Consider the following 15,957-nt stretch of genomic DNA (forward strand, 5'->3'; position numbering starts at 1 on the left):
AAACCAAAAAGAATGTAATGAATCACCCAAAACAGCATTTAATCAACACCACATTACACAGCAAGCACTTTCGTCATCAAAATGACTTCATCAAGCTGAATAATGCTACAAACTAACCAAACATTTAAAATACAAATACACCAATCACATGTAAGGAACATTTCTAAATTACATAACTCCTTCCATTCTTTAAGCCTTTTCTTTTCAAATAGCCTACAAAATCATGTCTCTTATTGAGCCATGGTGGGAAACAGGCATTTAACCTAACTTGCCACATATATTCCCGCCAGTTCAGCTCATCTACAGCATCAAATAATTTGTCATAGTTAAGTATTGCTTCTAATACCAAAAATTTAAAATGAACTGAGCAATTACTAATTTTTTAGTGTTTAGCAATGGCATTTTTTACATCCCCTATTTCCAAAGCATGTTTGTGTTCACATATACGTTTATATAATTCCCTACTAGTCCGCCCTACATAAAAAGAGGGACAGGATTGACACATTGCTAAATAGACAACAAATTTGTTCTTACAGGTATAATAATTCCTAAATTTATAAACAAAACCATTGACATTCACTTCTTGTACACCAGTAAACAAATAATCACAAAATCTACAATTAAAACATTTAAACATAAGCTTAGGAGTACTCAGTTTACTTTGAAAGTAATTCTTAAAACTCTTACCTCTCTTATTAATAAAATTTGGTTGATCACCTATTTTATCTTTCAAATCATTAGAACTATGTAAAATTTTCCAATTATTCCTTATAATATTCTTAACAGAAAAACTATCTACACTATTGCTAACTTCCATGGAAACTCTTAAATCATTACAGTTTCTTACTGTTTTGCCTAGTCTAATTTCATTGTGCCTTGATTTCTCAACTTTATCAAGAGATGAATTAATAACTTCCATTGGATAACCTCGTGAATAAAACTTATCGCCGAGAGCTTTACTTTCTGCCTGGAAATCACTGTCATTTTCAGTTAATCTATTCACACGCATCAACTGGCTACAAACAATATTGTCTTTCATCTTTTTAGGATGCATACTACTATAATGTAAATAAGAATTATTATTCACCTCTTTTTTATAAATCTTTGTTAATAATCTGTTTTCACTTTTAAAGACAGTTACATCTAAATATTTAATACTTGTATTAATCTCAGCTGTAAAATGTAAATAGGTATTGACACTATTTATATATGTTATGAATTCATTGAGACTCACATCATCTCCTTTCCACAAAAAGAAGACATCATCAATAAAACGACTAAAAAATATAATCTTTTCAGAATAAATACTACTTAAAATATTAACCCTTTCCCAGCCCTGCATAAATAAATTTGCATAACTGGGAGCCATAGCGGCTCCCATTGCCACTCCATTTACTTGATGGTATATGTTGTCCTTAATTTCAAAATAATTGTAACTTAATATTACATCTAGAATTTCTAACAACAAAAATTATTTGATGGTAAAGATGAGCTGAATTGGTGGGAATGTATGTGGCAAGTTAGGTTAAATGCCTGTTTCCCACCAGGGCTCAATAACAGATTTTGTAGCCTATTTGAAAAGAAAAGGCTTAAAGCATGGAAGGAGTTAATGTAATTTAGAAATGTTCCTTACGTGTGATTGGTGTATTTGTATTTTAAATGTTTGGTTGGTTTGTAGCATTATTTAGTCTGAGGAAGTCATTTTGATGACAAAAGCGCTTACTGTGTAATGTGGTGTTGATTAAACGCTGTTTTGGGTGATTCATTACGTTCTTTTTGGTTTATTTGTCTTTTTGATCTAAGAACGTTGGATATATTTTTCGTTTGGACTTATTATTCTTTTACGGATATCCAAAGCGGATCAAATTTTTTGGTGCTTCCATCTGGATTTACATTAAATGACACTTCGAATGGTGCTGTTATTTGCAGCCAAGATGGTAGCAGCAACAGAATTGCTAATGCTTCCACTAATTCCAACGGTCCTGTGATATCTAATGGGAATGTGAAACAAAATGCAGTCAGCAGAAAGGATGATGTTTTGGATGGATGTTTAGCCCCTCCGGTTGACTCTTTTTTCAGTGTACAAGGGGCTAAGGTTGGTGTCAATAGTGCGCCTAATTGTTTAGAACTTTTCAGCAGTTTTGAAAAAGATTTGCTGAAGCTTAAAAGACTGCAGTGGGATAATCTGTATTTTAAGAACTGTTTGGAAATTAAAGGGTACCGGAAGGTTTAAGAATTACTATCATACCTACTGTAGATGCTATTGACAGTGACTTTGTGAAGAGATGGGTTGATTTAAATCAGAAAGTTGGTCTCCAGTATGTGGAGATCCTTACTACCTACAATCGACAAAGAATGGAAGTTTTGAACAATAAGATTCAGAATGCATTTTTCATTTAAAAGACACCATTTCTGGTGATAATTTTTAGGCAACATTTTGTTTGATTCAAGACAAAATTATCAAAGAGAATAACATTCTGAAAAAAAGAAAAAAAAAAATTTTTGCGTGATTATGATGAATATGAGAGGGGTGTGGCATATCCTGTTCCGGGTGCTGAACTAGTGGATTCATCGAATCAAAATGCTACTAACAACCAGGAAGTTAATTTCAACCGTAGCTCTTTGGAAGAGAATTCACTCAGACGTTCTGAATGTTTGGCAACAAACAACAAGAGCAATACTACTAATAATAGTAAACCAACAGTTGAAAATAATCAACAAGCTAATTCAAATGAAGTAAGGCAGGCCAGCATTCAAAATTTTCAGATGGGTCCAGCACAACAGCCGATATATGTTCAGCAAGGGGAGCAAGGTACGAGAACATGGGCCGAAGTTACGGCAGCCAACCGCAAGCCAGGGAACAACAGATATTACAACCACAAGAACAATTTTCATCAGAAGAATTGGAGAAAAGGGCGAAATCAACAAAGGAGATTTTAGGTACTATTGATTGTTGTTTCAGAATTGTTAATTTATCTTCTCTTCCATTAAGCGAAGTGATGTGTTTTGTTTTGTCTAAAGGATGGAACTTTGTGCTGGCAGAAGAGCAGACAAATGTGATGTTATTAATTCGTTAAGAGACTATGTCAGGAAGCTGAATTTTAAGTTGTCATTTAGTAATACAGACAATGTGAATGTTTTTAGAAAGCCCAGCATTTATAACCCTCCATTAAAGAAAGAATTAGAAGTCTTTTTAATGACATCTGAATTAATGGTGATCAACATCTTTGATAAAAAGCCTAACTTTAGATATTATAATTTAAGTTTGAAAGGAAATGAGATTTTTAAAAGTATACTTAATAATCATGACATTCTAATAACAAAGGCTGATAAAGGAGGTGCATTGGTTTTGCTTGATAAAGTGACTTATGAAAATAAGATGTATGATATGTTGTCAGATGTAAGATTTTATAAGAGGGCTTCTTTTAGTGAAGTCAAAAAATCTTTTTCTTTGATTGATTCTATAACTGAGGAATGGTTCTATACTAATAGAATTACTGAAGCAATTAGGAAATATTTTAGAAGTGACAGTCCTAAACTAAGTTGTATTTTTGGTTTACCAAAAATACACAAATGTTTGGATGATCCACCGCTCAGGCCTATAGTGTCCAGTGTTAAGAGTAAAACTGAGGCTTTAGCCATATATGTGGACAGACATTTGCAGAAAGTGGTTGAAACAGGAAAAACCTTTATCAGAGATATGTTTGATTTTAAAAGTAAAATTGAGGTTTTGGAAGTTTTTCCGAATGATTTGATGGTTACTCTGGATATTCAATCATTATACACTATGATACCTAATGAAGAAGGGTTAGATGTTGTTAGGTTTGAGATGATGAATCCAAAGATTTATTCTAAAAATATGTTTGATTTGTTGTTAGAAATTCTAGATGTAATATTAAGTTACAATTATTTTGAATTTAAGGACAACATATACCATCAAGTAAATGGAGTGGCAATGGGAGCCGCTATGGCTCCCAGTTATGCAAATTTATTTATGCAGGGCTGGGAAAGGGTTAATGTTTTAAGTAGTATTTATTCTGAAAATATTATATTTTTTAGTCGTTTTATTGACAATGTCTTCTTTTTGTGGAGAGGAGATGATGTGAGTCTCAATGAATTCATAACATATATAAATAGTGTCAATACCTATTTACATTTTACAGCTGAGATTAATACAAGTATTAAATAGTTAGATGCAACTGTCTTTAAAAGTGAAAACAGATTATTAACAAAGATTTATAAAAAAGAGGTGCATAATAATTCTTATTTACATTATAGTAGTATGCATCCTAAAATGATGAAAGACAATATTGTTTGTAGCCAGCTGATGTGTGTGAATAGATTAACTGAAAATGACAGTGATTTCCAGGCAGAAAGTAAAGCTCTCTGCGATAAGTTTTATTCACGAGGTTATAAAATGGAAGTTATTAATTAATCTCTTGATAAAGTTGAGAAATCAAGGCACAATGAAATTAGACTAGACAAAACAGTGAGAAACTATAATGATTTTAGAGTTTCCATGGAAGTTAGCAATAGTGTAGATAGTTTTGTTATTAAGAATATTATAAGGAATAATTGGAAAATTTTACATAGTTCTAATGATTTGAAAGATAAAATAGGTGATCAACCAAATTTTGTTAATAAGAGAGGTAAGAGTTTTTAAGAATTACTTTCAAAGTAAACTCAGTACTCCTAAGCTTACTTCAAGTATTAAGTTAGGTAGGTTTAAATGTTTTAATTGTAGATTTTGTGATTATTTGTTTACTGGTGTACAGGAAGTGAATGTCAATGGTTTTGTTTATAAATTTAGGAATTATTATACCTGTAAAAGCAAATTTGTTGTCTGTTTAGCAATGTGTCAATCCTGTCCCTCTTTTTATGTAGGGCGGACTAGTAGGGAATTATATAAACGTATATGTGAACACAAACATGCTGTGGAAATAGGGGATGTAAAAAATGCCATTGCTAAACACTATAAAATTAGTAATTGCTCAGTTCATTTTAAATTTTTGGTATTAGAAGCAATACCTAACTATGACAAATTATTTGATGCTGAAGATGAGCTGAATTGGCGGGAATATATGTGGCAAGTTAGGTTAAATGCCTGTTTCCCACCATGGCTCAATAAGAGAGATGATTTTGTAGCCTATTTGGAAAGAAAATGCTTAAAGCATGGAAGGGGTTAATGCAATTTAGAAATGTTCATTACATGTGATTGGTGTATTTGTATTTTAAATTTTGGTTGGTTTGTAGCATTATTCAGTCTGAGGAAGTCATTTTGATGATGAAAGTGCTTACTGTGTAATGTGGTATTGATTAAACGCTGTTTTGGGTGATGCATTACATTCTTTTTGGTTCATTTGTCTTTTTCATCTAAGAACGTTGGATATATTTTTTGGTTTGGTTTCATTACCACAATAAACAGAACATGCTGGAGGGACAGGTTCCTAACCCAGAGACTGCCCCTGCTCTGGAACATACTTCCCATTCACGTCAAGCAGAGCACCTTACTGGCCCTCTTCAAGAGAAATCTTGACAAGTGGATGGGTAATAGAAAATTCACCCTGGGGATCACTTCAGTGCTCTTGCTTGATAGGGGCACTGGGAACTAACATCAGGAAGCATGATGCCAGGGAAGCTTTTTGGGCTAAGCTTATAAAGGCACCAAAGCCATTAGCCTAGTATGCACCTAAGAATCTATGAACCTATGTGCAGTATCTTCTCCTCTCAGGAGCAGTTAAACATCATAGCTATAATTAAAATACACGATTATATCTAGGGACGGGCATCCTTCCATAAAATTCAATTACATTAACTGTTCAGGGTATTCCCACCTGACATTTGCTGCAGTACTGCACAAAATAGCTATATATTGGGTTACCCAGCTTCTACCTTCCCATTTCTTTGAGTAGAATAAAGAATGCATTCCTGTTTATGTAGCCCCACCCACGTACAACTCACTTTAAAGTACATGGTCATGTCAAGGACTGCATGCCTCTGTTGTCCTGGTTTCAGTTTTAATACTAAATACAGTGATTTTTGTAGGTTAGTCTGCTTTGACACCACAGCCCCACTTTTTTATATTGGATGTACTGCTCAAGTCTTGGGTAATTCCAATCATATTTTCCCACTGTGATCTTTAATATTAAGTGAAGTTCTTGAGTTTAGGGTAAACCAACACCACTACCCACCATCATGTCCCAGTCTTCAGCTGCAACCTACACCTAATACTGGTGTCTAGAAGACAGTATTTCCAGTGCATGTCAAACATTCTTAGTTACACAGCTCCTTAACATGGCACACCTGATGCCTTATGCATGTTTTAGTAGGACTCTTATTCTGCCAGATTAGAACAAAATGTAAGCACGTGCTACAAGGCATGCCATAAAACAGTAGAGGCCAGAGAACAGAACTCCTCAAAGTTGCACTGCTCCTCAAAGTTGCACTGCTCCCCATCTCCCTATTCTGTTTGTTAAGGCTATGGAAACAAAAAAATGCACTTAACTAACTGAAATAAGGGCCATAATGCAGTAAAGCCCAAAGAAGTTTGCTGTAAAACATAATATTATGGCTTACCGCTGATCTCTGCACTTCCTATTTTTACATAGCTAAATACAGCATGACAAAATGCTCATGAAATGCCAGGTAGGAAATGCTTTACTTTTTGGCAGAGTAAGGTATAGCTCAGTTATGCCCTTTTACACTAGGCAACAGTCATTGGGAAAGGGCATTTTATGACTTAGAAGTTCTCATCCAATTACACAGAACAATAAGGCAAAATGAAATTGTACTAAACCTTTCTGTACCATTTCCTTTCATGAGTTCTGAATTATGTAAATAATAATGCTTTCCTTGTATGGGGAACCAAACTGGAAAAAATATTCATGTATATAAAAACTGATGGCAATTTTATTTGTAAAAATAATTTAGTGAACGTCATTTAGCTGAGTATATATAACTGAAGGTCATACATTAAACATTTTTGTTGTTTCACTGAGAATGTTTCTTATTCTGCTGTTGGCAGGCTTTGTTACTAACAGTTTTAACAGTAAAGATTGTGAAGGAGATAGAGGGGCATTCTCCAAATCATAAGTCTTGGGTTTTACACCTGGTTAGAGTCTTTTCAGAAAATTTTTGTCTTTTCTGTAGTTTTGTTAAGTTACAAACAAACTGCAAATGCTGGAAATACTTTCACAACAATATCTGTATGAAGAGTGTTGACTTCTTTCACCTACATAGATAAAATCCATGCAGTACTGCCAGTTTATTTCAGCAAATATCCAAATGCAGTTCGTCTTCCATCACAAGGTGGGAAAATATGTGTAATATGACAATAAATATAAGCAGTTACAAATTAAATATAAGCAATTAATTCTTGATTACATGACAATAAGTTCTAAGTATCATGAAAAATAATGTCTGAGATTCACCACAGACAATGTCTATGCATGCCTGAGTAGCTGTGAGCCACCTCATAGAGAAAACTCCTTGAATATTGTGTTGTCAGTGTAGTGCTTGTCTATGAATCCCAAACAACATATTACAAAGTGGAAAAAGTATCATATCATCTTTTTTCTGACTCTGCATCTGTTTACATATTAAAGTGAAAGGCAGAAAACTCTTCTGTCGATTGGATTAGCCATATTTGGGGGTGGAGTCTGCAGAGGTAATCCTTCAAATAAATGTTCTGTGTCTCATTCGTCCATTTCTGCTTTACCTTTGTCACTACCATTTTAAAGAGATGCCAGAGTCTGGTGATTACCTCTGTGGTTATAGCTCTGTTCATTATAACAGTAGATACACAGAAGAAAATAATTGTTTCATGAAATAAAGTTGACACTTTCAAGACCTAGAAATCTCGTCATTATTTGACATGACTAACTGCACTGTTTTATGGACAGACGTCTCTTCAGTCACTGTTTATGAGTGGATATCATCAGTTTCCCTTCTCCACTTTCCTTGTCTTAAAAAGACTTGATGGCTTATCACAGATTCAGTATCCATTTTTTCAAAATTGATACCTTGCAAACCAAAACTGGGATTTCATCTCCTAGAAACAGTGACAACCTGTGTGGTTAATTAACTAGCCACATAACTGGCTATACCATGCCATACTCTCATTCTCCAACTTAAATAATTGCAGTTTATATGCTATACATTCATTCAATAAAACATTCTTGTTACAACTTATATTTTCTTACAAAGTGTATTTAACTTAAAAATATATAGATATAGTAGTAAAAATAATCACCTTTTGTGAAATAGAAGATGTTTCACCATTCCTGCCAAGATTTTAGGCAACTGTGCAGTGATGACTTCTGACATCATTTCAGGGAATTCCACACTCATTGATCTAGACTGGACAAATGTATTGAGGCAGAACAAGTGTAATTTTTTCACCAGCTGCAGTCAAACATGGAGAAAGAGAGAATGTATATTACCATAAGTCATAACAATATACTTCATTTCCATATTAGTTCAAATTATTTCCTTTTCATTCTTGTGCCATCGTATGCTGCAATAAAAACATTTCTGTAATACTAACCACTTTGTGCAAAATGTTGGAGGTGCCACTCTCATATACTGCTTTTGATCAAAATAATGCATATCCCTACTCCCTGTCAGAACTAATAGGTGTTACCTACTTCTTTTGCACAGCATCTAAATTACCTGCTGAAGGCTTCTACAGTTGTAAAGAATTATACAGCAAGTTGAAAACATAAAGAAATGCATAAATGCTTAATCGTTATGGCATCAGTCAGAAACTATGCCTAAAGACAACTGGCTGTCTTATCATTTTAACCCTTTAGTATTTTTAACTTTTGTTTCCCACTACTTTTCTCAATAAGTCATGCAGGGAACTACTGAAAAAAATACTGATAGACTAGTGACAAAATTCCAGAGAAACTTTTGGGAGGCAGCACAGAACTGTGGGGATACTGCAAGTCCTTCATTGAGAATTAGGAATTAATTTTTCACTGATACAATCATTTCTACAATCAAAAATAGGTTGTCTAGTAGCACACACAAAGTTCAGTTGTCCCGGCCCCCTTTAAGAATGCACACTGACACCAAGAGACATTTGACAACCTTTATTAGATTTGAACAGAAACAAATAACGGTATCTAAAACTGCAACAGTATAACTGAAACAGTATAACTGAAACATAACAGTCTTGTTAGCATAAATCAGGGCAGCGTACCCACTCACCCTGTCCGAATAAGCAGCATCCATACTCCAGTCACTTATTCTTATCAAGCAGTATTCTGCAGCTCAATTAGTCCCAAAACCTCAGTAATAACAACACAATCACCAAGAGGGGGAAAAGAAGAGGTCAATTCTGTCCCTCTTCTCTGCCCCGTAAACCCTTGATAATCCAATCAAATAAATTACTGAAGATATAAGTGATCACTCACTCACCTTCTTAATCAGGTATAAGACTGACACCACAAACCCAACCATATATAAGAAAATAAGATCTAATAAAAATTTTAACCCTGACAGCTTTCAAAAAGAACTCGTACCTTGCAACTGGTCACCCCTGAAACACCTACCATTAGAAAAAGCTGTTAAATACTTTAACTCTAAATTTTTAACCATTCTAGACTACCATGCCCCAACTCGTATAGTAAGAAGTAGGTCTAAACCAGCCTCTTGGCTCTCCAAAACTACCAAACAAAAAATCCTCCATAGAAACAAACTCTGGGCTAGCTGGCGTACAACCAAAAACCTGGCGGATCAAATAAAATTTAGACAATGAAGAAACTAAACTAAAAAAGCCATATTGTCAGATAAAAGAAACTTTTACTGTCGCCTCCAACAAACCCACAAAAATAAACCTCAAAAACTCTGCTCAGGTATCAATAAAATTTTGCATCCAGGTTGCTCAATCACACCCACCCCTTCAGGCTCCAATCTCCACAGCCCTAACAAAATTGCCAATTCTTTTAACACTTTCTTCACAGACACCATTCAATCTTTGGCCAATCAGCTATCACCTGACACTGCATCTCCTTCCAATATTATCCCTAACAGCCCCCCAATATTTCAATTCCAACCCGTTCCTACATCCTTTGTCTGCACCCTTGTTAAGAAACTTAAACCCACCACCCTCTCTGCAGATCTACTACCTGAAGAATACCTGCAAAAAGCAGCCAAAGCTATAGCCTACCTCAGGAGAAGTGCATTCATAAGCAACTATTAAACCACCTCCTAGAAAACAACCTACTAGCTACCTGCCAACATGGATTTAGACCATTTCACAGCACCTCTTCTGCTCTCCTTTCCTTCACCGATTGCATTAATAAAAATCGTAATAATGATACTCTATCCTCAGCCCTCTTCATTGATCTGTTACAAGCCTTTGACATGGTCAATCACCAGCTACTCATAAACATACTTAGAAACTTCTCACTGCATCCACTTGCTATACAATGGTTCCAATCCTATCTAAATAACAGGCAACAGACTGTAAAACAAAAAGAAAAGTGGTAACAGAATAACTTGTCTTCCCACCTCACAATTGCCCTTGGTGTCCCTCAAGGCACTATATTGGATGCACTTCTTCAGACAAAGTATTACACTCAAAGCATGTATATATACACACTTACAATTAAAGTGAATTAGATAAGAGTTCAAGTTATTTAAAAACAGCTCAAAACATTTTTATAAAAAAGACCAGATTCAAACCACATAAATTTATATAAATCTAAGATAATTCTATAGTCTTGTAAAACTGAAATATGTGGATTATTCCATATAATATGCTCATCTTCACTATCACAACTTCAGTCCCTAACCCAAGACATGTTTAGCACAGTAGAGAATTGGCTTCTTCACCGATGTCTCATCCTGAACCCAAAAAAACCCCAAAATGCTACTATTTACTCCCACCCACAGAGCCCCCTCACTGAATTTCACAGTCACATCTAACAATGGTACAATCATATCTCCCAACTCTACAACAAAACTACTTGGAGTACTAATCGATAACAACCTCACCTTCGAGCCCCATATTAACAACACTATAAAAACAGTAAACAAGAAACTAGGTTCCATCTATAGGATCAAACCCTTTCTTACCCCACTAGCCAGGACCACCATTGCCCGGACCCACCTAATCTCAACCCTACTATATGCATCCCCTATCTATTACCAAACTATGCAAATACAATCTGAACAAGTTGGCTAGCTCCTACAATAATATTGCCAGATTTGCAACTGGGTGTACCTATAGAACCCATCATTGTAACAATCTTAATCAACTAGGATGGTTAGAATTGCCAAATCTTATTCTATCAAACCAGCTAACTATTGCCCATAAGATACTGTTATCATCCTACAAATATTCCAATACTAACTAACCTAATCATCCCCGACAATAACCTGAAGACCCTGCGCTTATCAAATAAATTACTGGTAAAGATAAGTAAAACCAACAATCTGGCTGGAGACTCTCTGTTCTCTAACACAGTGGGTAAAACCTGGAACTCCCTCCCTACTGATCTAACCTCCTTACTTTCAACAACCCTATTTAAATCCAAACTCAAACCATACCTTAAATTACACTGGCTATGCCCCTGGGCAAACCCAGACTAACTACCTCCACTGTCTCCAGACACTAATTTTCTCACTCACACAAACTAGTTATTCTTTTTTACTAACGTTAATGTGTGTATAACCTTTTTAAAGTTCAAATAGTGTTTGATTTCACTTACCTTATATTTTATTTTGTTGTATGTATATCCATACGTGTTATGTGGCTTGGAATGTTTTTTTCCTTACTCATAAGTTAAAATGTAATATACTATTATAAGTTGCTAAATCTTAGTAATGTACCTATGTTATTGTGATTCTATTCTGAAGTGTGGAGCTTTTCTCCCCGGGCCTCCACTGAAAATGGACATATATCCAGTTGGACTAGCCCGGTCAACAAATGTAAAGTAAAATAAAATAAATAAAATAAATAAAATTACCAAATAAAGAGGGGAGGGAGGGATGGTTACAAATTCACACCAAATGTGACACTATTTCCTTCACTACATTAATATAAAGCCTAAACACCTCCCCAAATCAACCTCGCTTCCTCAGTCTCCCAATGCAACTAGCCCATTACCACCCACAGCCCAAGTAACCTATCCCTATCACTATACTTAAACCTTACTCCCTCCGCTCCCCAAATTACCCTTTTGGTAACACCCCAATATGGTCTTGGACAAATTAGTTTGTCCCAGACCTCAATTTTTATAGGCCTTACAGGCATACCATTCATGTTTCATGCCAGAAAGTAATGAATCTAAGTTTCATCCATAATGGCAAAAATAGTGATCTTTTTGTATATACTTGCTTTTCATTTGAATTTACTATTTAATTTATATGAAAAACACTGATACTGATGTGAGCTATACATTGTATTATTTTTTTCAAAAAGAGCACATATTAAACAATACATTGCAACAATTTTTTAGAAAATATACCAAAAGGTTTCACCACGAAGGAAGAGTCACCAGAGCAGTATTCCAAAACCATTTTATTTATCTATTATCTATTTAAATTTTGTTAACTGTGGTAGAGCACTGATCCAGAAGTAATTTTAACAGACAATAAAGATCTTTTTATGTGAGTTTTGGCGCCAAAATGAATAATTAATCAATTAAATGAATAATTAAAACAAAATCAGCTTTTCAATTAATTGCTAAGCAATTTCATCACAACTCAACATGCATTAAGTACACACTTTGTTTAAGCTCATACTGTTTTCATTAGAAATACTATTTCTTTACTTAAAAACTACAAATAAACTAATGTGTGCTATACGAAAATGTTAAAAACTTTTATTCATAAAACTCATAAAGTATGTTAAGTAATCTTAGGAGAGTGGATACTAATTATAAATAGTTGAAGAACACAGCTATGTTTACGAATAGATGTATATACAAATTTGTCTCTACTGTTATAAATAGGTATTTTTATAATTATGAATAAATAAATGAATGAAAAACTTTCTTATTCTTTTTTTTTTTTTTTTTTTCAAAACAGGTTTATTGTTTTAACATATAAGAGAAATGTCATAACAATTTTATACAAGTAATTAAAAATAGGTATTATTATAATATTCAACAAAACAACTAAAGTATTTACAAAGACATCCACTACAATCAGATCAATTAATTAAACTAAAATACCATGCTATTGAAATTAAAATTTTTTAACAAATTTTGTAAATTATCCCATACAATAAAATAAGATGTTTTTCTATTTGTTCTAGTCCTAATTGTGTTTATTTCCATATGGCACACTATATTCATAACATTGTTAAATTCATTGAACGAAGGAGGTGTATCTGAAATCCAATTTCTAGTTATTATTTTCCTAGCCACTGCTAGAATAGACCATAACAAGGGAAGCTTAACCTTTTAACACTTTGAGGTACAGGTGTGTTGAATAATATAAGAGATTTAGAAATAATGAAATTATCTGTAAAAAGAGCCTGCAAAAATTCATTAATTGACTTCCAGTATTCTTTCAATTTTATACAGTCATAAAACATATGAGCCCAGTCAGCATTAATTTCTACATTACATCTCTTACATAGATTATCTTTATTATTTATTTTATTCATCATCAAAGGTGTATAAAAGATCTATGTAAAATTTCCATGTATAAAGTCTCCAGACAATGGAAGATGTAGTTCTATAAACAGATTCCAATATATATTGTTTATCTTGTTGATTTGGTGGGTCCCCATTAATAGAAGTGAAATAATTCCAGTATGAATCTACACTGTAAAAAGTTTCTTGTCTGATAAAGGTAAACTTTCATACATAAAGTTATCAGAAACTTTATGTTGTAAATTTAATATCAAGTAATCAATCAGTGTTGGAATAGATTCTTTAACAGTTATAGACATTAAATCTATTTTATTAATGAGATGTTGTCTAAAGGTCTGAACCTCTAACCAGCAAGTTTCTCTTAGATCAAATTCTTGTTTTAAGAAATCTAGATTTTTAACTTTATTATCAGATATCAACTGATACCAGTACTTTAGATCATTATCTATAGCTAAATGAGTTCCTTCAGATGTAGATGACAAAAGCATACCCTGAGTATACATTTTAGGAAATACAATAAAATTCCATTCCCTATACTTAGGGTGCATGAATATAAAGTTACGATAACTAATAATAATATTTAATGGGTAACAAACCATATGTTTAGGTGTAATAGGTGAAGTACAAAATTCCTTTAGTAACCATAACATGGAGTTATTTACAATCATATTTTTATGTGTTAAGGAGATTTTCATGAAGTGTATACTAATTAGCTCCCAATAATCTTTCCATTTTGTGACATATGACTGATCTATTAATAAAGTATTAACTTTTACAATAGAAGAGATAGTATATAAATTAAAGTCTGGAAAAGAAATACCCCCTTGAGACCAGCTATTAGTATGTTTCTTTAATGCAATCCTAGGTCTATTAGGTGCCCATAAGAAATTTAACATTAGTGTGTTCAGTTTCTTGATAATTATTTTTGTAGGTGGAAGTATTATTGATTGTATTAAGTATAAAATCTTGGGGAATATTATCATTTTAATAATTGTAAGTCTCTCCTCCATAGTAAAAACATATTATTCCAGGTATTAAAAGATTTTGTATATTAAGAAAACAGATATTATAATTATTATATATAATAGATTTAATATCTTTAGATAGTATTATACCTAAATAAGTTATCTGACCTGAATTGGGTACATATTTAGTAAAATCACTAATGAGAATATTTTTTCGTATATATAGGTAGTATTTTAGTTTTTCTTCATTGAATATTAAACCAGAAATACTTTTAAAATTCATCATGTTATCAAATAGAGACTGTATAGAAGAATTAGATCCTGCTGATGTAATTAGAACATCATCTGCAAAAAGTTGAATTTTGGATGTTGTATTTTCATCTATTTCAAAACCCTCTATGTCAGTACTGTTTCTGATCAAATTAGCCCAAGGCTCCATTACTAAAGTGAATAATAGTGGGGAAAGTGGACATCCTTGTTTTGTACTTTTAAGAATGGGTATTTTTTGTGAAACATATGTTCCTACCTTAATATAAGCCAACGTTCCTTTGTATAAATGTTCAATTAGATTTACAAATGCATCCGAGAAGTTTGTGCACTTCATTAAGGTAAACAGATAGTCCCAACTTACGGAATCAAATGCTGAACTTATATCAAGACTAATAAGTGTTAAATCTTTCTTTTTCCTATTTGCAAAATCTATTAATGTTAAAGTTCTTCTTATATTATCAAAAGTATTTCTATTTACAATGAAGCCTGTCTGATCTATATCTATAATGCCGGGAATGATTGTCTTCAATCTATCAGCAAAGATATTCATAAACATTTTATAATCAACATTAAGTAATGAGATGGGCCGATATGAAGAACATCTAGTTGGATCTTTATTAGGTTTTAAAATTGGCGAAATAAATGTATATTGCCAAGATGGGGGTTATTAACTCAGTTTCGTCCAAAATAAAAACCTTATGTATTAACTATTTAGAAAAGATTTTATATATCTCTGGTATAATACCATCATTACCCGGTGCTTTGTTTGATTTAAGCTTATTTATTTGTGTAATAACTTCTGTATATGAAATACCCTTGTCCAATAGTTTAATCTGTTGTTTATTAAGCTTTTTATTCATATTTGTGGTTATAAACTCCTTTATTTTATCTTTAGGTTCCATGTTAATATTATTATGGTTAATTTTGGGAAAGTGATTTCTAAATTCATCTAGTATTTCTGGTATACTAGAAACATTCTTCTTTTTCCTTAGAGAAAAGATTTCATTGATATGGTTTTGTTTATTCAACCTTTTTGTTTTATTTTTAAGTCTATGTAAGTATTTGGGCCTTATTGAATAAGACAAAAACTTGTATTTCTCTAAAGTTATTTT

General features: G+C 33.1%; 1 protein-coding gene across 2 annotated transcripts in view; it reads right to left on the minus strand.

Annotated features, from left to right (window-relative positions):
- The window catches only part of PGR (progesterone receptor), a 1,418,053-nt gene that overhangs the window by 43,003 nt on the left and 1,359,093 nt on the right, over positions 1-15,957 (minus strand). The window contains exon 8 of one of the 2 annotated variants that reach the window (XM_044072709.1): positions 8,252-8,403. In XM_044072709.1, the coding sequence (XP_043928644.1) occupies positions 8,252-8,403 (152 nt within the window). Of the gene's footprint in view, positions 1-8,247; positions 8,404-15,957 lie in introns of those variants that run through there. The other variant, XM_044072710.1, reaches the window with a different exon arrangement.

The sequence above is a fragment of the Protopterus annectens genome, chromosome 5.part0, assembly GCF_019279795.1.
Source record: "Protopterus annectens isolate FY-2018-M chromosome 5.part0, PAN1.0, whole genome shotgun sequence".
In the NCBI taxonomy this organism is placed as follows: Eukaryota; Metazoa; Chordata; order Ceratodontiformes; family Protopteridae; genus Protopterus; species Protopterus annectens.